This window comes from Eucyclogobius newberryi, unplaced genomic scaffold, assembly GCF_026437365.1.
Source record: "Eucyclogobius newberryi isolate DKJ021-1_F unplaced genomic scaffold, fEucNew1.0.hap1 SCAF_7, whole genome shotgun sequence".
NCBI classification, from domain to species: domain Eukaryota; kingdom Metazoa; phylum Chordata; class Actinopteri; order Gobiiformes; family Gobiidae; genus Eucyclogobius; species Eucyclogobius newberryi.
In genome coordinates, this window is record NW_027316389.1 from 23,529,780 (window position 1) to 23,556,386 (window position 26,607).

A 26,607-nucleotide genomic window follows, 5' to 3' on the forward strand; every position below is an offset into this window, starting at 1 on the left:
AGCTTTTTGCACTTGTTTTGTTACAATAATGGATATTCTGGTAGTGCGTTTATTGCCTATAGTGTAATGTGTCATTTATAGCTATGTGTTCTTCTTTTAGATATTAATTAAAGGGTTATTGCACATAAAGAGGCTTCTGCGGCCAACTCCAGTGTTAAGGAAATGATAGGCTGATGCTTGAACTGTTAATGCTGACAGTTATCCAGATGTCAGATGAAAGACGCTCTGTGCTGAAGACACTTCTGGACACGCTTTAATCAAATTGGCTCCAGTGGATTATTTATGTTTGCTGTAGATCACAATATAGTATGGTTTGATGAGCAACTAGTTTTAGACAAGTGCGGCAGGTGATGGTTTGTAGGGTCATAGATGTCAAATGAAACGGTCAATTTGACAAAAATGCTTTCAAGAAGCATTTAAATCAGTCAGATTATTGTTACCCTCTGAAAAATTAATCAAATAATATTGTATTTATTTGGGAAAGTGCACAGAGGATTTAATATTCATTTTCTTAAATAATGTTTAAGAACATTGAGTCATTACTTTGTGGTATTGTAACTTAAGTGTTCCTTACTAAATAAGGTGCTTAATACTGTTGTACATAGAACATGACATATTTTAATGTCTAGAAATGCTCTGTCAGATTGTATTTCCTTAGACAGTTTTGAATACTTGTCTTTTGTCCTGATAAATAACTCATCTATGTCTGTCTATTATTAGAGCAAAAGTTATTCATTTATGCCAAAACATGATTTATATTATTATCGTCAATTACAACTGCAGACTTTTTATACTTGAATGTTTAAATACCAGCGTTCACGTTATAAAGACTCTTAACTGCTCTTAAATTCTTTGTATTGTACTAGAACTCAAAGCTAGTCTATACCTTCACTTTTAGTTTACATCCTACAGACGTGAAGTGTGTCAAGCTCAGTCTAGTCCTAGTGCACAAAGCTTTGGACAAACACCCTCGTCTCGCCCCTCGCCCACCCCCCTTCTCTCCCTCAGTCCGTTGACATCTGTTTGGAGTGCTGCTGCACCTGTAGGACCCAGCCAGTCACCAGTGGGTTCCTCTGTGTGTGTGTGTGTGTGTGTGTGTGAGAAACCAAAGGGAGGCGCAGAATGCAAATCCCAGCCGTTTGTTCCGGGTGTAGCTGGCTGACGGACTAACGACCATTTGCTGTGTGTTTGTGCGAGCAGGGGCCATTGTGGCAGCAGCAGCAACAGGCGTCACCGCTGAGGACCACCATATGGCTCGTGTGTGCTTTAGTCCCGGGCCATGGCCAGCCTGTTACAATATGCTTTTTTTTTTCTGCCCGCGCTTTCATCTGCTGCTGTCTCCCTTTTTTTTTTATTTTTGGACAAGAGCATTCGGTCCTGCACAGATTGTATCGAAAGGGGGATTAGGACAAACAAAATGCCACTGGTTATTTCTCTTGCACAATCTAGGATGAGGTTTTACAATTTATAGTGTTTAGTTTGAAAATAGTCCCTGTGTCAATGGGCTGTGTGGATGAAGCAACAGGTGATACTCGCAGTAGTAACAATTAGATTATATGCTTTGAAATAGGTGGTGCGTGTTTCCACTTATCTTTCCATTGTTGGGATATACAATTTGTGTTAACCTTTTATATCTGCTTCACCTATATTTATTTGCTTCTTGCTAATTACATTTTCATAGTTTTACATCGCAACATAATCTCAGTCCACTCTGTAAAAGCAAGAAAACACATTACATGACTAAATCAATGTCATTTACGTTTTATGTTTTAGAGCTATTTATTCAGCCATTACGCTGACAATGCATAAGTAATGTCTCAGAACCTTATGCCAGATATAAATGTGTACTATAAACCTGGATGAAACAAAGGGAGTATCCTGATATTGCTATGTCAATCCAACAGAAAGGTGTTCAAACATTAGAGTTGAGGCTTAATTATCAGAAAAAAATCAAATATCACAAAAGTCACCTTATACCCTTATTTGAACGTTTACAACACAGCATTTTTATATTTATATTTTTTATCATCTCTTTTTGCAGCATGTATCAGCATCTACTGAAAGTGTTTTTCAGACTTCCTATAAGTGATCTGTTCTTCTGTATCTACCTCTGTATCTTCCTGCGTTGCACCAATGAAATTTCCCCATGTGGGACAATAAAGGAATATCTTATCTTATCTTATTCAAATGTCACATACCTTTAAAACAACATTCACAATATTGTCTAATTTTGATATATTGCCCACCTCTATTTCAAAATTAGTTTTTAAAGATCCTCTGACAATAAAAACCCAAATGTGCCTTCAGATTTGACCTAATCATCACAGCTTCACTTTTATGAGTGACTCTGTGGCAGTGACATAAAAATATCTAATCAGATTACTACCAGTGACCACCCATTGCTCCTCAGCTGTCGGAGTTTAGGGACCCCGGGCTGTGTGTAATGAAATGTGTTTGTGTGCGCGGGAGAGGCGGCCGTGGGGGTCGCAGTGTTTCGGGGTGTAGGGCGGGCTTCGTTGGGGTGAGGGGGGGCTCCTTGCTTTGTTTTTGGCTCAGGGTGAACAATAGACGTCCTCCTGAGTGGGGCGGGTGTGCAGGGGGTCCCCGGCTGTAGGGGACTCGGCCGTCCTGTCTCAATCTGGATGGACTCTGCCGCGTCTCTGCGAGGGTCTTTAACAGTCATGGAGACTCACCAAACGCATGCCAAACTTCAGAATAAGCAGCTGAATTACAAGTGTTTAAGTGTATCAACAGTTGGTGAGAGCAGTACTTTGGTATTTGTCGCCAATGATTGTGTCAGCAATTATTCTGACAATACAGAACATGAGTCGGTGTCAGATTGCAATGAGAAGTATAAAAAAAAGAAAGAAAGAAAGCGAATTACTCACGCTTGTATTGTAGTGTCTTGACATTTTAGCTGGTGAATTCGGCTACGCGATTTGGGCAAAAAATACTGCGAATAGCTTTAAAAAGTAGAATTCTGTTCGCGCCGCTCTGTAGTCGAGGGGACAGCACGCATGCCGCCGCAGTATTATGAGTATGAATCTGGGCAATTAGTTGGATGTCCTTCCCCACTCTCATCCTCATTTCACGCTGCACTGTCCTGGCTAATAAAGTCTATGGGCCAAAAAAAGAAATGTGAAGTACAATTATGTTAAACTTGTAAATTAGTCCAGGAGCGTTAATGTTTGAGAGAAGACTGGAATATGAATTGATGTAAACAGCTGCGTTGTGAGATTGAATCTGACAATTTGCCGCATGCCCTTCCCTATCTCATCCCCATTTCACGCTGGCCAAAAAATCCCTTCAAAAAAAAAAATCTATACACTAATTGAAGAATCCCATGATTAGAACATGTTTGTTGAGGTCTAAAGTACAGTTACAACAGGATGTGTCCAATAAAAGACAAATTGTGACAACTCGAATAACAATTTTATATTTTCATTGCGACATATTGCGCAGCCTTAAATATAGTGACTTTATATTCAGATATGTGGCAATAAGATTTAGAATAAGTTTAAAGTCATAAGAGTATGGGGTTAATATTTAAGCTTAGTATTTATTTTGGTACCTTTTCTACTTTGGCAGTTTTCCAGCATTTTCTTTTTGAACAACAATCTATTTTCGCTTCACTCTACAGATGCTGTTTAAAAGAAGTGCTGTACTCTCAATTTGTCTCCCCTCAAAAACACACCTCGTACCAAACAAGCTGGCATTTCAACAACTACCACCAACAACTACCACCACACTTTCCACTTTGAATCGCAGCTCAAGTACAGAACAAAAAAGAATAACTCTAAGGGCTAAAATATACTAAAATGCTATGAATCGTTGCAGGCGATAGTTGGAGTTATCTCGACACAGTGTGCACCTATCTGGAATGATAAGAGCCCGCCAACAAAAAAGCGTGACATAATTGGATAAAGCGTTGCAAATAATGCTCCCTGGGAAGTCCGTGAGTAAAGCCTATGTTTCCTGGCCACAGCAGGAAGTCTGGTTTCCAGCTACTTCTTGCTTACTTTCCCGAGCTGGGGAGTTGACATGATAAACACAGGGCAGTAGAGGCCCCCTCGGAGCCCCCCGCCCCACTCCCCAATCCTGTCCCAAATAAGCTTTGCAGTGATTACTACTGTAGTCTTTGTTCAGGCTTCGACAAAAGACAAATGTTTTACTCACTAACTATTGTGTTTCAGCTTCCTTTCTCATTGCACTGCGCTTGTCAATAGTATCGATGCCCAGATACTAATCAATGAGCCGGTCACAATAATTACTATATCAACTTATCGTTCTGTAAGTGATACATAGATTTATGGGGGGCAATATTGTTGCTACCTTTTCTAGTGTAGGACTGTGTAATTTTTCAGATTAATCAGATTTGAGCAGTAGACAGTTGAAGAAATATCTTGTATGGCACATTTTTGCTGTAAACTAGCTACTAAAGTGTTTTATTCTGCTATTTAGCTATGGCAGCTCATAGTTTACATTTGTTTTTAGGGAATACTGCTTTTGACATGGACACTTCAAAATGTGTGACAGTCCTATTAATAGATGCTTTTACTTTTTTCTTTTTTTTTTTTACCTAGCTAGTATATAGAGCGACCCCGAAAGGGAACAAGCGGTAGAAAATGGATGGATGGATGGATAGTATATAGAGCTGGGTTTCGATTCAAATTTCAAGAATCGATTCGATTCCGATTTTTACGTTTCAAAATAGATTTTTTCCGATTTCTCAGATTCCATCCGTTTCGCTCCGATTTCGATCTGATTTCCGATTCGATCCGATTTCGATTCGATCCGGGGGTTAATGTTATTAAAAATGAAAAATGTATTTGAACTGTTTCCTTCACTTCATGACTGTGTAGAGAAGCAACATATTAAAACTAGTATTATATCAATATTAAACAGCAAATCTTACAAGTATTGGTAGTTACTGATGGAAGACTGATGAAAAGGTTAAGGGTCAATCTATCTTCAAGAAAGATAATCCAGGACAATAAATGGAGGACATCATTGAGGTGACTACATCTGCAACAGTGGATTCCTACTGGGACACTAACCAGTGCATTATTATTATGCTTGAAAATAATTAAGAATTCACCCAAAAGCGGTTGCTACCAAAAGCATTTTTATTTTAAAACTGCTGAAACTGGAAGTATAAAATGTAAACGTTGAGCATTTAAAAAAAAAAAATCAAAACATTTAAAAAAAAAAATTAATTAAAAAAATATATATATATTTACAAAAAAAATATTTACAAAAAAAATCGATCTTTGGACGTACAAATCGATAATCGGTCATTAATATGCGAATCGATTAAAAATCGGAAAATCGATTTTTTCAACCCAGCTCTACTAGTATAAGAGCACATGATAAAGAAACTGCTATCATTCTGAGTGGAAAAGGACATTATATTGTCTAAAAAAAGAGCCTTTTTTTTATCTCAGTGGTTAAAAAAAAAAAGTGGTATCAAACCTTTTCTCTGGTATGGAAATTGAGTTTAAAATTTTAGTATTGTGACAAAACAAAAACACATGCAGATCATTTATTTTCAAGCTATAAAGGGTATTTCAAGTAATGGCTTATACACAATTTCCTCCTGGTGCTGGAGTGACCGTTCTCCATTTTCTCATGACTGGATTTAGTTTCAACCCTATGAGTCATAGTCGCTTTGTCTTTACAAAATCTAGTTTTCTTACAATCTGATTCTATTTTGCCAACATTTACTAAGATTCAAGTATACAACATAATGGCGCTTTAAGTATTTTTCTTAACAAGGCCATGTTTTCCAGACACAAACAGGGCTCTTGGGCTAATTCATTTGATATGAGCGAGTGGATGAGGCTTTGCGAGTGGAAATGGACTGTAATTGTTGTGGGGGATGAACACTCAAGAGTTCAGCGTACCCTTTGTGTTATCAAGGTGCCATGCTATGCTCCACATTAACGGGAGGGATAAATTTGTATTTATGTGAGGTCGTCCAAAACAAATTCTAGATCCCATAAACTATCCGTAAGTATGACCCAGTCCAGTGAATTCATAAACTAAATAGAAAGCTTAGTTATTGATCTTATTTCAAATTTAACAGTCCAGCCACTGGCCACTGGATGTTTTGGGCATGTTTGGTGAAAGTGGTTACCGAACAGCCTGGAACTACCACATTTTTAATTACATATTGCACAAGATGGCACATTTGCCAAGCCCGAAATAATTATATCTCCAGTGCATGATGCAGATAACTCTATCCTAACCCAACGCATTTCATAAAGAGATGTGAAAATGCAGTGTAGAAGGGCAGAGAAGTGAAATAAATGCAGAAAAAGTTGTGTCTCGTTTAATCAATCTCTAGCCTTGTCTCACAGCGCCACAAACTTGGAATGACTGAGAAGGAAAAGTATAATTCAGGTGCAAATTAAACTTTATTTATAAAGAAAACATTTGTTATGTCAGCAAGACCCTGAACTTGGAAATGCAAACTGCCATAAGAGAGGCAGGAGGACCAGGGCCAGTCAAAGCAGGCCTGCTCATGGTATATATGGGAATTCACAGTTAAGCATCGGTCAAATCTAAAAAAGAAAGACAGTGGACTACACCTCCAAACTTTTAAATTGTCCCTGTGAGTCAGATGAGAGGCAAATCCACGTGTGGCTGGCGCTCGCAGTGATCCTGACTTCACACCTATTAACTGGTGTTGGTACTGCTGTAACCTCTGTAAGCCTGTTTGTATCAGAGCTTATTTCCTTAGTGTGTTAGACAGTGTCAGTGCTAGACCTCCATGCGCCACACAAAGCCTCACCGCGAGAGTAAAACGTGCAGACGAACTGTAAGAAGACGGTAGGAACTACTGAGATGAGCTGCGCCCCAAACCTTTTACCATCACATTTGTAGGAGGAAATAAGCACTTCACTGTATCACTGCAATCTCTGACCAATTACGGAGTGTGTGCATAAATGGTAATGCTTCTGAAGAAGAGATGGACACATAATAATGAGTGGAGCATGTTGTGAATTATAGCCTCTTCACTACTCAGTCCTCACCAAGTGTGTGTTACTGTGTGTTGTGTTGGAACAGGAAGAATGAGAGAATCTGGTTTCTTTTCAACCACTGATGTTTTTCACTGATTTTCATGAATAACTCTCTTTGTCTGACAACCAGCTTCAAAAATCAGGACAGAATATTTACCAAAGTGCAGTTTTTCTGTCCACACGGAATACATTTGTAATATATTTATAAAAATGGAATCATATAGAAAACAATGAATATGTACAGGTGTTATTAAATTAGAAATTGTTAAGCAAGGTAGGGTTTCAATTGGGGATTGAAGATGTCTCAATAGGGCAATAGAACGATTTTGAATGGGAATGGTAGAAGAATAATTTATACTCAAGACACCTCAATGTATCTGGGTCTCAATGCAAAGCAAAATAAAAGCATCTGCATGAGTAAGTTTGATGTGAGATAGTCTATAAGTATGGTAATATTGTGATAAATGGGTGGGTGATATGCCAATTTTCATGTAAACTTGAGGTAGCTAAATGTATCTGCTTTTTCACACTTTGCAATGGATTAAATATTTCTCTTACTCACTCACTCACTCGCTCACTCACTCACTCACTCGCTCACTCACTCACTCACTCAGAGTTTTGCTAAGGCTGACCAGTACTATAGGTGTGGATGAGAAAATACGTTTTATTTGATCATAAAACTGCATTCAAGAGAAAAAAGGTGAATCACAATATGTTGATTTGACCAAAAAAGCAGTTCTACAGTGTGGTGCACAACAGTACGGTACATTGAAGTGCAAGGAGCAGTTAATGCACGGATGGAGCATACTTTGCATGCCCCTGTTTGAGTTGTGGTCAGAAAGTTGTGTCCTGACCTGACCTCGGCTGACCACAATATGGCCGCACTGACTGGGGAGTGAGCGTTCTCAAACCTGAGCTCATGTCCAAGTGTGAAGGGCTGACCGCTGAAAGCACTATTTGTCAACAAGTCCCAATGACCAGATCTATGGACCATTTCTTAAACTCTACCCTTGGATCCTCTCTGTAAAATCATAGTAGTTAAAACACATTAAGAGTGTTGTGTGCATTTAGTACTGTTCCCATAGGGACCAGGTTGTTTCAGGGGCAAGACGCTTGTCTCATATTGCTGAATACATTGAGTGAGTTTGAATAACATGAGCGATTTTACCTTGTTTGTGATGTGTCCATGACATGTCTCAAGAAAATGAAGACACGCTCAATCATCGTTGTTTATATGTATTAGTTAAACAATGGAGCACATCGTTTCAGCCCAAAGTTCTTGATGATTTTACATGAGCAGAGAAAATGAGTTATTATTACCTCGAATGCAGCATAAATCCTTATGTGCCTGGAGGTACCATTAGAACATGGCAAAACATTGTCAAGTGGAACAATGTTTGCTTTGAGGATTATAAGAAAATCCTCTTGTATAAAACCCATGTGTGCGGTGCTCATGTTGGAAGCAGTTGAAACAGATGCCGTGGAGTGGTCCAACAGGGAAGGAGTGAAAGTACTGCCTCAGCCATGATAACACACTCAACTTGTTAAGCACGAGCCCCCCGGGTTCACAAACACGCACACACACATATCTGTAAGGCTGGAGTGTCCAAACAAGGAGTATATGCCAAAATGTAAAATAAATGTGAAGTGTCAAACTAACTACAAGTGACAAATTCCATACTGTGGAACATTCTAGGCAAAGGATTGACATTTCCTTGAAGACAAGTAAGTGGCAGACCCCACACCAGAAACAACCAATAATAAGTCCCGATAATTCCCCAGCCCCTATTTAGTCAGAGAAAGCACCCAATCCCCCGTGCTCACCTTCACAGTGACAGTAGCTGAAATTGTCTTTAAAATTATCATATTTAGTGTGGAGCAATTTTATATTTAAGATAAGATATTTCTTTATTGTCCACACATGGGGAAATTTCATTGTTGCAACGCAGGTAGATACAGAGGAAAAGGACAAATAACTTATAGGAAGTTTATAAACACTCTTAATAGAAGAACTCTTATAAACAAAACTCTTATAAACAAAAACCTCTCATTTCTTGATAAAGAATGGAGAGGAAAAATAAAGATAAAAAATAAAATAAAAACAATTTAATTAGATGGGATTAGCTTCTCTTCATCCTACTCCTTTTGAGCACTGTAAATCCGCACATAAAACAGTAATGCACAAAAAGATCAAACAAACAATGAAACTAACAATAAAACACAATTATTCACATTTATTCAGAAGTTTAATTACTACTTTTTAAATGTACTGCTGTACCTGATTTTTACTCTTTGCAGCAGTTTACACTTATCGCTCTATTACCAAATGTATCCTAGTGTCCTAATTATTTACTACGCTTTTCACAACTGTTCGGTGGCCAGCGCGTCTGCTAACAAACAGTAGCATGCTAACTGCGCACTTCCTGCTTTGCAGAGAATAAAATGCTTTATATTATATGATGCAGACAGCACACAGGGGTCTCATTTCCTCCCTAAAAGCTGCCTGCATTGCACAGATTTGACTTTTTACGTAGTACAGCCCTTTTCATTAGGAATTCCATTTTCTCTAGGAGAACAGTAACGTTTGAGAATGAATGAAACATATTTCTTAACAAAGGCAGTGTTGTGCACTTGTGTTAACAAAAGGCTCTTGGTCTGACTGGAAAGCACCTGCCCCAGAACAGGAGCTGAACAAGTTTGGCACCAGCCTCTAGTTCCTATTAATGGGGACTGGAACAAAAAAATAAATACTTACCAGGAAGTGAAAAAGGTTCTTACAGTGCAAAAACCCCCATAGAGCACTTTAAGAGATGATTGAGACAGGTGACGGGCAACAAGGTTTGAAATTCAATCTTCAGGTTGAATTTGGATGTCAGCTCAGAACTTCATAATAGAATATTGATCTTCTAACGGTCTGTAACACTAATGTATGTAACTGGCATGAGTGAAGGGCATGTGAGAGCACCGTGGCAAATGAAGAAAAGCACCTCATATACAGAGAGCAGGGGAGTCCAGGGCAGCTGCTGGACTGTGGCGACCTGCCCTGAGCGGCCTCTCTTGGGGCTGGCACTGACGCTGCCGAGCCTGCTGTCCTGGCTGGAGGGTCCTGGGCCTCACAGAGGGAGAGAGGGGCAGGAGTGGGGAGTGGAGGGGGCACCAGGGGCACGGCTGTAGCCCACCCCAGCAGTCCACAGAGCTGATGCCCGTGTGACTAATGCGTCTCCAGCGTCCATCTGCTGCGGGCGGCGGACGCTGTGATGGACGCCCTGTGGAAACAACTCAGGACAGGAAGATGTAACTTCATTCCCATTGCATTGATGCCATGATACTTTTCAGTATGAGATTAAATAATAAACAGTTTTTTTCCCCAGCCATGTCAATTCATTCATTTTCTTCCGCCTGTTCCTGTTAGGGGTCGACTGGAGCCTATCACAGTGACTTTGGGCCTAAGGCGGGGTTCACCCTGGACAGGGACAGCTCTTCGCAGGGTTAACATATTGAGACAAGGACAGTGCACAATACACATTAACCTTTTCAGGAGAGATGCTTTGTACCAGGTTGTAGCTCAAGCTAACTTCTCCCTGTCGTCCCAGGCCAGGTCAAGTCAAAGTCAAAAAGCTTCTCCTGAAATGTACTAGAATGTGTATAAAGAACACACATTTCTAAGTTAACAGGCCAGTAGGACACTTGTCAACAGGATGACACAATATCACATTTCACTGTCACGATAATTGTGTGAAGATTGTCCACGATTACTGAGCTCATGACCAAACAATGAAATCCTTCATTTTCTTTCATTCACATAGTCCAACACACTACTGTTCCTCACGTTTGTGATCGGCTATTTCAAATCTAACTTTCTTAAATCCTCACCACATACGATTTCAGTCAGAAAAATAGTCTGAAATAAAGGCATGTATCTCCTTATAGATGTTTTTAAAACTCTAAGAACTTTAAGAAAGTAAAAGTCCCGCTCACTGTTTCTCTTGACTGGATTTATTGGGTACAAGGTTTCCGTGAGTAGACTTCATCGTGTAAACTGGTTACTCCTACACACCTGTCACGTATAGGTGTGCAGAGCCCTCCCTGTAATGGATGTTTTTAAAACTGTAAAAGACTGTGACAAACTTGCTCTGAGGGGGCTTGTTTTTCCACAAACTTGACAAGTAACTTTTCAGGTATAGGATTCACCATAGACATACAGTATAATCCGTCTGGAGATGTTCTTACTTTGCCTGGAAAATTACAAATAATTACATACTGCAAAATTATCTCCATGGAGTCATGCAGATGGCGTGCCGCGATAACAGGAATCTTATGTCGTGCTGCATTAATGTAAAACAGCCAGATAAAAAGCACATTATATTTAGACATATTTTCTCTACTATAGATTCAATTAAAAATACTTAATTTTGCATCTAAAATGGTCACTTTTATAATGTTTTTGTTATGATCATAATGTGAGCTGAATAATCACAACTTTAGCTATAAATGGAAAATCAATAAAATAACACACATTATTATCAGTTTCAGCATGTTTGAGTTGTCTCCTCAGTGTACTCATGCAACGATGAGATTTCCTCTGTATCTCTATGAGACCCTGTATGAACACATTATCGTACTTATCTCTTCTACTTCTGCCATCTTATAAAATCACATCAGCACGAAGGTTAGCCTCTGTGTGCTTATGGCCATTCAATTTAATATTGCATTGATATTTAAAGTTCAACTATGAATGCCATTGTATAGCCCATGCACAGCGCAGTAAAATAGCCATCTCTCGGCAAAGTTTAGTGCATGAAAGATATTTCACCTTGATTAATAAATAGTGTTGTAGAGCTCTGCAGTTAAAATAGATATACATCTTGAATATATAAAATAATTTACATCTTGAATGGAAGTTCAAAAAGGTTTCAGTGCAGACTGCTGCATATACTGTACGTTCTAACATTGATAGGTAAATACATGTAATACAATCTATAGATGTTTAACAATGATATCAAAGGACGACTAGTACAGTACATGTGCTAAAATATCTGTTCATTTTAATGTTATATTCTTGTCAAAAGATTGAAGCCCTTTAAGAGTTTTGTTTCACGACTTGATATATTGGATGACACTCAACACAATTTTTTATTTAAAATCCAACCATTTTTGTTGATTTTGAAAAACATCTAGCCTTGGTTGTGACAGTTTTTTTCTGTCAGCATCTTTTCACAGAGAAGTCTTTGAGCCTTTGAAAGTACAGTAGTTCATGGGTCTGTATTCAACTGGGAAGAAATAATACACATCAGGTTCTTGTGTGTAAAACATACAAAGAGTGCAGTGATTCTAAAACTATTTCAAGTAAAACAAATTGACAAATGTAATTGAACATAGATGGACACGTTTGTCTTAATATGTACGTTTAGTGTGTTTAATGTTGAAAAAAACAAACTCACAATTTACATTAAGTTACTACTTTTGAATGTTTTTGAGCAGCAGGAAAAAACCCAGACTTGAAGGTGGTTCTCAGTGTTGGGCAAATGACTCTCTGCCTGAAAGGAAAAAGCTGCCAGCAGAGGAAACGGAAATGGAGGAATAGAATAAGCACAAGGCAAGCCTTAGTCCAAGCAACAGATCCATGCGATTGTGAGTCATTGGCTCACTCACTCTTTGCTGTGCTGCTGGAACAAGGTTTAAATGTGTCCAAAAATCTGCCTGCTAATTTACATGTCCGAGTTGTGGTACAAGAGTGTAAAAATGAGGCTTACAGCTCCACAGTGAGAGCAGGGGCTTGGTTGACTAGCCACGGGAAGTGTGAACTGTAGATGAGCAGACAAAATGACATGTGTTCGCCCAAGGAGCTGGCACAGTAATGCCGTGTGTTTGTGCCACTCCGGCCCTGCTGTTTACCGTGGGGGATTTTACAAGAATTGTCAGCAGCTGGCAAACCCTTCAGCCTTTTCCATTTGCTGTCCACCTGTACACACATGTAGTAGTGCTCCATGGCTGCTCTTATGTGGATGGGATGTAGGGCTGCTATCACATGGCTTTCAAATACAGGCAATTTTCTGCATGAAAAGAACCAATGATTTTCATGTGGCTGCTCGTAAGCAGGTATAATTAATGCAACGTTAAAGATCTACAAGGGAAAAATACACTAAACAAAATCATCGGGAACCAGAAAGCTGTAGATATAGTATAGTAAAATATGTATATTCAAATATGTAAGATAAGATAAGATAAGATAATCCTTTATTGTCCCACATGGGGAAATTCCATTGATGCAACGCAGGTAGATACAGAGATAGATACAGAAGAAAAGAACAAATAACTTATAGGAAGTTTGAAAAACACTCTCAGTAGAAGATCTCTTATAAAAATCTTAGGATGTCCGCCGGGATAACGTGACGATCTCCGGGTAAGACGTTTCATGAGTTCCTCCTTTGTGTAAACGCGGTACGGCGCCGGCCGTATAAAGATGAAAATGGGCAAAGAAAAATCAACCACATGAATGCCATTTTAAAACAAGATTCTGTGCCATTACGAGAGGGGGCCAAAGATACAATCTCATGCCTGGGATCCAGAATACACACGTCTCCAGAGTCTGGTCACCTCTCCTGTCGCACCTCCAGTGTAATCAGATGTTTATTTCTGCGACAAACAGGAGCTCATTGGTCACTAATCATTTACACCAACATCAAACTTCTCTAACTTCAAATTAACAGAGTTTTGTGCTTGGCTCATTTATTCTGCATAAATGTGCAAAGTTTTTCAGTCCAGCTGATATTTTCAGTTTTCCTCGTAAGCAGCCATATGTTTTTCTACAGATGGACCATTCATGTCCCTGATTGGCTAATCACGCCCATCTGAACTCACGGAGATGAAAACAATGACCAAACTGACATTGATCTGTATCAAAAATACAGAGAGAGATATCATTCTGGATTTTCCAAACAATCTCAATCTATAGTGAGTCAATAAAATAAAAAAAAAGATTCAAAGGTCTTAGACCAGGTGTAACCTTTGTAAAATAGACTCAATTATAGTGCTTATTGTGTATTCTGTTTCCTTCAGATTTTCTACTGTTTGGAACGTGTCCTTCTGACCACGTCCCCTGAAGAAGCCCACCACCACCTTCAACTGTCCAGCCATCTTCCTGAATGTCCTCCTGTGATTCTCTTTGGACCTGAGCTAAAAACCTTCTCGCTTGCTGTTAGCACCTGTTGGCAGGCAGCATGGAGCGCAGCAGCTGGAGCGGCAGCGAGAGTCCAGGGGAGGACATGGACAGACTCAGTGACTCTGGAGGAGACAAGACCATGGACGGAGACCCAGAGGGAGTGTGGAGCCCCGACATCGAGCAGAGCTTTCAGGAGGCGCTGGCCATCTACCCCCCCTGTGGACGCAGGAAGATCATATTGTCAGACGAGGGCAAGATGTATGGTGAGTCTGGATGGTATATTATTCTATCTTTTTTATTAGTCCTCAAAATTAGGGCCCTGTTGATTGCATTCCATGTATTTGTTTTTTTCCTTAATTCTTTACGTTGTGTTCACGCGATGTCAAAAACATTCTACCTTTTAAAATTGAGAGTCACAGCAGTTTTTGGTTCATATCGCTGTAATTACGTTACAAATCCACAAAGAAAAACTGGAAAAAGTTCAACATCTGTTTTTTTTAATGTCAGCACAATTAAACAAAAATAATCTTTTCATAAAAGCATCAGAACGTTATCATTATTCCACCTCAAGTTTGTGGAGCCGCTCCCAAACATATAATGATAAGGCTCAGCATTTGTGAATCATAAGTTTAGATCTTTCTTTCAAAAACAGTGACTCTCTTCTTAAGTGATAAGAGGCACTGCCCTTCATCCGAAATTATGACAAATCATTAAATTAAAAACAAAAACATGTACACAACCTTTCCATTTATTCAAGACCTTCAGAAACCATATGATTTTGTTGAATTGTTTTTGCATCGGTCCTACATTTTCATCACTCTGAAACCTATACAGTTCCAATCTGCATCAAAGCTGTTCGATCACAAAAATACTATATATCTAAAACATGTTCCTTTGATTTAAATTATGTAAAATGCTGTTCTTTTTGTTTGCTCGTTTGTTATATGAGGCTAAGTGCATGTTTTTTTCTTTCTACTGCCTGGTCCTCCACACAGAAGGCCCTCGCTCAGTGCCTTTGAAGCACAGGGCCCCTAATAATGATAATGTATTCATCATTAATCATTTCCACTGTATTGTATTGGACATGCATGACCGTTGGAAGTTACTTCAGGAGACAGTGGGACTTTAGCGCGTGATAAAGCGACACAGCTCATGTTTGAATGGGCTGACAGGGAGTTTGGGGTCATGTTTGAGTAAATGTCGTGCAAATTTTACAGTTGCAAAGTTGTTTATTACTCTTTCATAAATTCTATGATATGGTTTTGTTGCGTAGAATTATTGACTGTGGTCGTTTTTGTAGTATCTTGAGCCATGGAAATAGTATGTGATTGCTCAGATTTCTCTCTGACCACATACGATCCAAGTTAAGTTTCATAATCTTTTGTATCAGATATAAATAAAGTCACAATATATTTTAGTGTCATTATTATTGTAAGAAGACACATCATGAGTTTACATTTTTATACAATTATTGACACCTTGGCCAAACTACTGTGAAGTCCTTAAATCACAAAAATCACTAAAACATGACCTGAATGACCAAATAATCTTGACATCCCTCGTATCAGAGTGACACAGAGACAATGCAGAAGGAGCATCAGAAGCGGTGGAATGAGCGCTGTACGTCTGAGCGCGCTGTATTTGTGTGTGAACTAATAGAGTGTTGAACAGATGGTGCTCTGGCTGCCACCAGCTGCGCCGCCCGCCCTCGTCTTCTTTCACTCTTCACTCTGCCTTTTTCAAACTCTTTTTTTATTTCACACTTTACATGCACTCTGCACAATACTCTGCCATTCTCCAGACATTTCCTTCATTTCCCTCTGGAATTTTCAATACAAATCTTTAATAAATAGTGATTGGTTTTAGCGTACTTTTAATGGGCCATGATTTTTTTCAGGCTGTGATTTAAAAATTGGGCCAGATGCCCTTCCTCACTCTTTTTATTGATATGGATTTGACAAATTTGAAGATTTTCTATTACTGAGTGCGTATAGAAGAGAGGAATATATTGAAATTTCCATAATATCGTGAATGTTTTTAAAAAAAATATTCAAACATTGAATATTGAGTATATAATTTATAGCAAAAGATTTAATAAATGCTAATTAAAAATAAAGTTATGCTGTAAAAAACTTTCAGGGTGCATGGTGGCAGAGCGGTTAGAGCTCTCGCCTCCCAATATAGCTCTACAGCTCTATAGGTTGTTTTATAAACACCACAAGCCACTATAATACAGTTACATTCAGAGCATAACAGTAATTCAGTTAAGGAGTGGGCTATATGCCAAAAAAGTATATCAAGATTTTCTTTGAGCCAGATCACGATCAGATCAGATTTTTATCACACTATAACTACACTTTATAAATCATATATTCGTCCCTACTTTTAATATGCGTCACTTTCCTGGTCATCACTGTCCTCCACTCAAGGTGATGCATCAGAGATGTATCATTTTGGGATAAAGCTACACAAAAACCCTAAAAATATCAGACTACTACTTCGCACTCATGCCACTCAAATATAGAAGGACTTTGTCTCTTGCCTCCTTATGGATACAAATTGCTTCACCATAAATTGCCAAGAGCCTTCGTTCAGTTTTGCCCCACTCTTCATACATTTAGTACATATTTATGAAAGCGAAGGCTGGAACCGTCATACCCACATCACTCACTTTTGACCGCTCCCCTATTCCCTTTGCAACTATTGAAACAGATCGAATCCATGATTTGCCATGATCTTTTTATTTTTAACTGCTTTATTATAACATGCATTTGTCAATTACTTTGCAGGTCACAACATTTAAATAAAGCTTAATAATAATTATACTAATATTTTTTTGAAAAGAGTTCATACTTGACTGTGATTGGTTAATTCGATCTGTCACTCCCTCAGAGAGAAGAAGTAGTACCAGAGAACAGAGGAAAAATTGAATCACAATCTGACAATATTACAAAAATAGCATATTGTCACATGGATGATTGAGATTTTACTTTCATCTCGGTATTTCTTACCCCTTACTGGGTTTATCAAACTGTTTTATTTAACGTTTTAACACAACATACATTTTCCAAAGTGTTTTGCCAATCTTTATTCAGTTGTTGAGTTTATTGTCAAACTGCCATTGCGTGCACTGGATTAGCCCATGGCATCTCTTTTCTCCTTTATGTAGCATCATCAGTCCACCCCAGCGCTGTTTGTTAAGCCCTGTTCACAATGTCCTTCCCAGACCACTAACACAGTTCAACATCAGCTTCAACTTTACTTACTCCGTGCAAAGCAGTTATTCCAACTATACCTTGTTTTCATTCAGATATAGCAAAGTAGAGACTTCACTCTTGCCTGCTGTTTCCATTGACTTTTGATTCATTATTGCTCAGAAAGGGGTATGACTCGAGGCAGGATTGCTTAAAAGCTGCCCTGATACTCTGCTATTAAAACCGAGCCCGGTGTCTTTAATGGCGCCGCTCCCGAGGATCACATTAAAACAGAAATGACTGACAGGTGAGTTGTAGAGGTGCATATCCTCGGCTTAGGGATGTGGTTTTGTTTAAAAAATACTGCCAGAAAATGGACTACAAATAGAAAAGAAGGAAAATGCCGGAGCGTTTACTTGCAGGTGAAAATCTCAAATGGACATGTAGCCTATAAAAGGAGAGGGGATGAAAAGATGAAAAATAGTGCTATTATCCCTGGCAAAGGTAGACGTATGAAGGACTGACCCCCACACACACAAACTGCATATAGATTTTCTGGAAGCATAGGAAAGTCACTTAATTGGTATCGAGCCATCTATGATCTAACGCGGCCAGAATACATGATGCATTAATATTTTGTGAAGGCTTAACATGGGATACAAAAGATTACAAGAGCAGCATCTTTAGACTTATTACATTAGCAAATGTAAATGTTTTAAAGAGAAGGCATAGTTTTTTCTTACATTTAATATTCCTCCTCGCATCATCTCCTTTTCAAACTTAAATAATTTTTTTCCTCACTCATGTAGCTTAAATACAACATGTATTAGAGATATATGCTTAGAGAAAAGTGTGTTACTCTATTAGTCTGCCCACACAGCTCTTAAATTGTATACACTCTTGTATTTGGTAAAATATTTTGCTATTCACCATGGGCTAATGCAAAACATCCTTTTGTTGAATTTAACCTGATGTCATTGTTTGAGAAAAGACTGAAAGCCTCACATTCCCATGGCCCCTGAAGCCTGCTCTCCAGATAAGGCTTATTAAAACCAAGTTGTGAAGGGCCACGTCTGAAGATAATTGACTAATTACACATTCATATTTAATGCACCATTGGTAAACAGGCATCTACTCAATAAATTAAAGACTGGCATAATCTACACAGAAGATTACTCTGTAATTAAAACACGCTTTAAGGAAATTTAATGAAAAGCATAGAGAATAGATGCATTTAGGATCCACATCTGCTTTGAGATTATCATATTCACAAATTGTATTATTAAATTGTATACAACCTGCTTCTAATATGCATCAGGATGTCACTTTGGCTTATCAATATTCATAAAAGATAGACACACAAACAGACAGAGAAAGAAAGAAAAAACCTCTCATACCCTCTGCAAGCAAGTCTTCATTGGGCTTTATTATGTATCCAACTTGCCAACCCTTTATTTCAGAATATCTCTGTGTGATATGGCCCTTTAAACTGTAAATATAATTGTAATATTGTAGCTCTAAATATCCAAAAAAATAAAATAAAAATCACTATATACCTGTAATACAGCATAGATTCCTAGGACTCACCGAACAATATTTTTATGATATTAGAAACATGCTCCAATACGATTACGATACTGCTTGATACAAGAGTCTGTGGTCAATGTTTAATGACATTAACTGATCTAACAACCTGCAATGTGAAAACAGATGAGAATGAATGTCCTTATATCGTCAGTCAATTCATTTGCGATATATCACAGAGATGTAAATCAATATATTGATGTCCAGCGCTGCAGTGACTGTGCTCTCGCTCTGCTGCTCTCTGAGGCAGGTGTCTGCAGTCCAGCCACAGCCGAGTACTTCTGCCTACAAGAAATGTGTCCAACAGCAAGTATCTTTATCCAAAACAAGCCCTGTCCATGTGTATGGCTGTGCGGGGGCGGGGTATCACGCTTAATGACCATCTGACTTTGGCCTTGAAGTCTTTGACTGAGCCCAGAGGAGGGGGGTACTCAGAGAGGGACAGAGAAGGAACAGCCAGAACAGAACAAGCAGACCAGAGCATGGACAGAGAGCGGGTGTGTGTGTGTGTGTGTGTTTGTGTGTGTGTGTGTGTGCGTGTGTGTTTGTGTGTGTGTGTTTGTGTGTGTTTGTGTGTGCGTGTGTGTTTGTGTGTGTGTGTTTGTGTGTGTTTGTGTTTGTGTGTGTGTGTGTGTGTGTGTGTGTGTGTGTGTTTGTGTGTGTTTGTGTGTGCGTGTGTGTTTGTGTGTGTGTGTGTGTTTGTGTGTGTTTGTGTTTGTGTGTGTGTGTGTGTGTGTGTGCGCGCGTGTGTGTGTGTGTACGTGTGTGTTTGTGTGTGTGCGTGTGTGTTTGTGTGTGTGTGTTTGTGTGTGTGTGTGTGTGTGTGCGTTTGTGTGTGTGTGTTTGTGTGTGTTTGTGTGTGTGTGTGTGTGTGTGTTTGTGTGTGTGTGTGTGTGTGCGTGTGTGTGAGTGTGTGTTTGTGTGTGTGTGTGCGTGTGTGTTTGTGTGTGTTTGTGTGTGTGTGTGTGTGCGCGCAGCAGATTTTTGGAAAGGACGAGGGAGGGCTGTGTGCTGCGGGGTTAGTGAAGGATGATAATTCACCGTTAAGCCTCCTAGAAAGACCAGCTGGCCCCTCTGGAGTCAGATGTCAGCCTCAGCAGCCAGGGCCCAGTGTGTGTTGGCACTAATGCACGTACAGACAAGTGCGGGTGTGCACGTGGGGAGTGAGCGTGCACGAGGTGTGTGCGCCCGTCAGACTGCTAGGAGGAAAACACCTGCACGGGAGCTGGAGATGCTATCGGAGTAAGCCCCCTATCTGAGCGAGAGTGGGACACACTGACCATCTGCTGTTAGTCAGGCCCATTGTTCTAGGTTGTTTTGGGAGGGAGGGAAGGAGGGAGGGGTGCGGGTTGCTGGGGGGAGAGGGGAGTAGAGGTTTTGGCTTTGTGCTGATCTTGACCATCAGTTGGCCAGCTGGCCTGACTTTGGTTTTCTACACGGTCGGAACAGAAAGCAGAGAAACCACACGCCAAACCAAAGTAAATGTAGCAGGAGGGCCACAACATGCTCATCAGCAACATTAAGAAAATAAACAGTCACTAAACAAATGGAATTACTAAACACATAAAGCAGAACTGTGAATGTAATGACACAATGCTCTGCTCGTCTGCGCAGGGTTTTGTTCCCAGGGGCATACAATGTTCGGAGTATACTCGATAATTACTTTTTTTCTTTGTTTGAATTATTGTGATCTGATGAAAGAAAGAATAATTCACCAACGGCAACAGGCTTCCAAGTCCACAAACAGCAGGAAACACACAGTCTTGAAATGTCCCTGGGTTTATTTTCACCACCTGCAGTGCTACACATTCATTCTTGTGAAAACAATGGCATGTTCATAGTCACGGTTCAGTCACATGCTACTGACAGACACACACTTGGATACAGACACAGCATCTCTCAGCAGGGGTTGCTATGCTGACATATGAATAACATTTAGGTTAAATCTGCATCATATTTTTGTGATTTATGCACTTTATTTATTTTTGAGGCATGATTTTTACACCGATCTTAATGCTTCTGCGGGCTTTGGACGGGCATAAAAAGTCATCTTTTTATTTTTAAGGTGGATCTCTCAAAGTTGTCCCAAGTACAAGTTATTACTAACTTCCTTTAATACCATTCCTGTTCCAATGCACCATATACCCTACTAAGGTGCAGATTTGTCCACACCTGCTAACCAGTGCTACATATGGACACTCATGCTTTGTGCCAGCATCAGGTTTTGTGGCCTGGCTCTTTTACTCGTCTCTCTCCTGTCTCTCTGCAGCTCACTAATCTATACTCGCCAGGTCATGCTGAGTCTGCTCTGCTCCCTATTGAATGGCTTGAATTATTCAGCAGTTGAAGTGTGTGTGTGTGGGTGCGCGCTCGTCCCCGTGCACTCTCATAAGCATGGGTACAGCTGGCCTGCTGGGTCCTCTAATCAGGGGATGGTCAGTCTGCGTGAATGCCGGTATTGTTGCTCTATGTGTATTCAGGCTTGTGTGTGTATGTGTGTGTATGGTGTGTGTGTGTGTGTGTGTGTGTGTATGGGGGCGCTCTACAGGGGCAGTGGTGATTACGGTGCAGCTCTGTGAAACGGCACGTCACGGGGTCGCGGGGTCAACAGCGCTAAATCAGGCGCTAAGTTGTTTGCCAGGTCATATGATTTGTGCTGTGATTGTCTGCTTGAAATCACTGCTTTTATTGGCTGGTTTGGAGAGCAGCATTATTAATGTTCAATTCGGTTCTTCTCTCCTTCTACCCCAGGTCGGAACGAGCTGATAGCCAGATACATCAAGCTGCGGACGGGCAAGACGCGGACGAGGAAACAGGTAACTATGGAGGACAGTGACATCCAATCACACTCTGTCTGTCTGCAGCAGCCATCAAATGTCATACTAACATAAAGTAGCTGTGGTGAGTCTGCTGCTCCCTCGCCCTTATGGGAAATAAATACCTTTGAACTCCAGTTCAATGCAAAGATTTTTGATTAACTTGACTTTTACACAAATCTTCAACCATTAATTATGAAGACAAGTAAACATTCAAAACAGTTCAACATGGAAATTTGTAGTGAACATTTATCTCAATCTAAAAATTATAATGCATTTTCCAGAGGCTCAAAGTAGCTTTACAATTTTGTGCATTATTCATTCACTCCACACTTGGTGGTGTGGCCACAGCTGTCCTGGGGCAGACTGATGGAAGCCATTGACACCCTCCGACCACCACCAATCACTCACTCACTCACTCACTCACTCACACTCTCACAAAACCTCATTCATAGTGGGTAAAGTGTCTTGCCTAAGGACACAACAGCAGTTTGCACTAGAGTCACTGCTATTCCCAGTCATAATGTGTACATTGTGGCTTCACCTGACCCTGTTCTGAGGGGAACTGTGTTTCCAGGTGTCTGTCATTGTTGAAGATGTCATATATTGTCTCTGCTGTTGTCAGGACGAGTGTGTGTGTGCCCTCCTTGTGTGGTAGCCGCCTTTCATAACCATGGCAACTCACTGTTTGGTCCTGTCTCCTCTCCCCTCCTCCTCCTCCTCCTCTTCTCATGCTCGCCTCTGCTTTCTTCCAGGTATCCAGTCACATCCAGGTCTTGGCCAGAAGAAAATCCCGGGAATTTCAGTCCAAACTAAAGGTAAGGCAAAGGCACAGTGATGAGAGCCTGGGGCATGTTTACTCCCATGTCCTGAACAGGAAATGATGCGTGAGCATTTGCAGTTGATTAGTGGAGTTCGGCTAATGGCAAATGTGGGTAAACAGATTTGAGTTTGAGTGCCAAATACACCAAATCAAAGTGAATTTGGTGGCTGTATGTTGCCAAATTGATATCCAAATGGTGTAGTCGTTATATTGTTGTTTTTGCATGTTTATACCTATACAATATAAACCATCATTTATTGTATGGTCAAATTAGCTGATGTGAATGACCTTCTTATTTGAGTGTTTACTTCATGTTGCAGTTGATTAGGGAAAGTCGACTAATGGCAGCTGTAAATAAACATACCAACAAAAGTGCCAGCTACACCAAATCAAAATTATTCCAAAAATAAATTAACCATCAACATCTTTGCAACACTCTAAAAAAGCACATGCCTCTAAAGTTTTCTCTGTTGGTAGTTGGGGTTAAGGACATGGGAAAAATAAAAAAGATAGAAAAAAACAAGCTTTATATATATAGTTTTTGGTTCAAGTGGTTCATTTCCGTCTTTTGTAACAGGAATAGGCATTTGATGCAAAATATTGCTACTTTTTCCTCAGCTATTTGAATTGCATTGAATTGTTCTTTCATCTTGTGAACATTTTTTAAATGCTAATTATGCAAATAATAATCAGCCAATAAAACAGCAGTGATATAATCAGTCATTGTTGCTTTTGATAGCTTTATATAAAAACTGCAAATTTTAAAGCCATGCATTCTCCATAACAACGCTAATACGCGGTTTCTGGCCCGCACCCACTACCGATTCCTCATTAGCACAAGTAGCTTTCTCTATTAGCAGCACAGCCCACAACAACATGTTTCTAGATAATCTGCAGAACCCTTTCAATAATTACTGCTGTTCATGGATTGTCGGAAGAGCAGGAATTAGGGCAAAAGCCTGGTTACGGTTCAGTGTGTGGCCTGCTTTAATACCAGATGGAAACTTAATGAGTGAATGTGGTACTGGCTCAAGAGCAGTCCGAAGCCACTGCTTGCTTGTTAACTCCTGGCTTGGATGGATGCCTGTCACAGCGGTCCGTGTATCCTAGGTGTCTAATTAGCCCTGTTTAGGTTTTTAGACACTGCTCCACCTCCTGGGGGCCCTTCCCCGTCTTCCTGTCATCCTCTTATGTCCATACATCCCATTCATTTGTTCCCAGTCTATTAATCTCTCTCTCCTCCTCCCTCGCTCCCTCTCACTCTCCTCTCTGTTGGTTGTAATTAACTTCGTGTAAAGCAACAAAGGAGCGCTTGTTTTCCGGGAAGAGTGCTCGGAAAGCTGAATGGGAATACAGAGCCGGACTGCGGTGATGTTTGCCATCATAAAACAAATGACAGATGGTTCTTCAAGACGGCTTCTTTGAAACAGTATCTCTATGGCTAATAGAGGATTACATAACGCAGTAGAGTCACGTATTTGATAGCTATAAAATGCACTATGTGCCCCTATTGTCCAGGCATACATAATTATCAAGCGGAATGGGAGCCGGGCAACAGGTCTAAGCAGGCTGTAGTCTGATGGCTGGGCCTGTAAATCCAGACTGATAGGCCTTAGACTATGATGAGAAGGTTGATATACGACAAATACTTGTTTTGTCTATAACGTGTAAAATGTTCCTTGTTTGTTGCATCATAAGAGCACTCTACAAACATTTTAATTTGATACTCAGATATCTAAAAGGACACATCATAAGGCCAATCATGCCATATACACAGACATTATAAAATGCTAAATAAATAAAAAACGGATAATCTGATGTACATTTTTGCAGAAAATCTATTTCCATTGATTTTTACATTTTTCTGATCTTTTTATGGCGCGTCCTTAAATGAATTGTCAAAGAGGGCTAAGTTCTTGGTTAAAACCCTTCACATTATAATAGCATTTAAAATGAAAAACCCATTCATGTCAGCCCTTGTATAATGTTATTATCTCTCCCAGGAGGAGGTATTACTCTGTGCCAATTAAACTGAGTGAAACTGCTAATTAGTGTTTCTGCAGCTTCTACCGCGGACAGTACTGAGCTCAACGGTGGATTCTGCTGCTGTGTAGCTTTAGTAACATATTTGCATCTGACATGTTTCAAACAAGCCCAAATGCATTAGTGTTTCCTTGCCCATGTTTGACTGGTGTGTGCCAGCGTGTCATTGGCTGGAGCAGGGCGGCTGTCAGACCTGTCACTGACTTCACTGATTATTCTGGGATCTGCCACAACAGGAATCATACTTTTCACTACATTGTTTTTTTTGACTACTTCTGTTTAGGAATGTCACAATATCAAATTATGTTGTTACGATTATTGCAATTTTCCGATTATTTACATATGCTGTATGAAATCCAACTTTCTGAATAATAAAGTCAAGTGAAATGGACATAAACAGCCAGATACAAAAACAAACTACAGGTAATCACTTTCTGAATATAGTTTGAAGTATAAAGACTTATTTTTGCTTCTAAAATTGACTCAAAATTGACTCAAATGAATGTTTTGTTGTTCTTTTTTTTCTTTCTGATCATCGATTAAACAAAATGATCCTGACAGCCTCATATGTTTGCATTGTAATACAAACACATGTGTGCATTTACAGAATTCATCAATATCAGGCAAAGTTGTTGCTAATAATGATCGGTCGGTCGCTTGTTTTGACCAACAGGACCAGAGCGCAAAGGAGAAAGCCCTGCAGAGCATCTCATCCATGTCGTCGGCCCAGATCGTCTCAGCCACAGCCATCCACAGTAAGCTGCTGCCCGGGATTGTTCGAGCCAGCTTCCCCGGCAACACACAGGTAGCACTGCGAGACACACAGCTATGTCTCGGCCACGTGTTGCTAAGCTAATGCATGTGTGTATTCAATTACAGCTGTGGCAGGGCATGATCCCCGGAGGACAGTCCAGCTCCACCGCAGAAGAGTGAGTCAGATTGACCTTTTACATACACAGATAGAGGAGGATAAATAGTGTGAGGTGTTTTGTTCTCTTGTACTGCTCAATCCGCTCGAATCAAATTACACAAATAAATACACGACATTAGAAGCATTGAGATCGCAGACTTCCCCCATGGCATTGGCTCTATCTTGCAATGACAATGGCACCCACACTTTTGTAGAGATTGTCTAGTTAAATATCCACAAAGCTGAATGCCTTTTGGCTTGTGATTGCGTTTAGCAGTATCTGAACTGTGTTACAAATTCACATCAAAACAACAATTCAGCTCGTTTTCTTGAAATTACAATGTCTTGACACACAATATCAAACAAAGGACTGTAACGAACAAGCTGCCATAACAACGCAGACAAAAAACAGGAGGCTACTGTATGTAAAGCGTTGTCGTAAAAAGTTAGGCATCGTGTTTTATTTTTCACAGATATCGCACGATTTCTTTCAAATGAAGTAATTTCTCCTTTTAAAAGCCACTGCCCTGCTGCTTTTAACTCTTTGACAAGTCAATAGCCTGCTAATGGTCCAGTGTGGCTGCATTGTTCCTTAGAGTAGCCACGGTGAGCTGATGGTGACAATGACAATGGTCGGAAATAGAGCAGGTCTGCTTTACTCAGTCGCTCTTGACCCCCGCGCCGCTGCCACTGTCCCCGTCTGACTCGATGTAGAGCATAATGTCACCGCTGGCTTCTTTGTAACGCCTGTGCCCGTCTGCGTCTCTCACAGCATCAAGCCCTTCTCGCAGCAGGCCTACCCCGTTCAGACAGCAGGGACCACCACCATCCCAGGTGAGCAGGACCACTGGATCATCATTATCTCCCGTCTTGTCGAGTGAACACGCAGTACTGTGGGCAGCCATCAGGGCGGCAGGGCGGCCATGGGGAGGGTACTGTGGGCAGCCATCAGGGCGGCAGGGCGGCCATGGGGAGGGTACTGTGGGCAGCCATCAGGGCGGCAGGGCGGCCATGGGGAGGGTACTGTGGGCAGCCATCAGAGCGGCAGGGCGG

General features: G+C 40.3%; 1 protein-coding gene across 1 annotated transcript in view; it reads left to right on the plus strand.

Moving 5' to 3' along the window:
* tead1a (TEA domain family member 1a) overlaps positions 1–26,607 on the plus strand; it is a 38,590-nt gene that overhangs the window by 1,043 nt on the left and 10,940 nt on the right. The window contains exons 2-7 of the mRNA XM_072435141.1: positions 14,082–14,447; positions 21,714–21,778; positions 22,534–22,596; positions 25,318–25,449; positions 25,524–25,573; positions 26,327–26,388. Of these exons, the coding sequence (XP_072291242.1) occupies positions 14,243–14,447; positions 21,714–21,778; positions 22,534–22,596; positions 25,318–25,449; positions 25,524–25,573; positions 26,327–26,388 (577 nt within the window). The 5' untranslated portion in view covers positions 14,082–14,242. The remainder of the gene's footprint in view (positions 1–14,081; positions 14,448–21,713; positions 21,779–22,533; positions 22,597–25,317; positions 25,450–25,523; positions 25,574–26,326; positions 26,389–26,607) is intronic.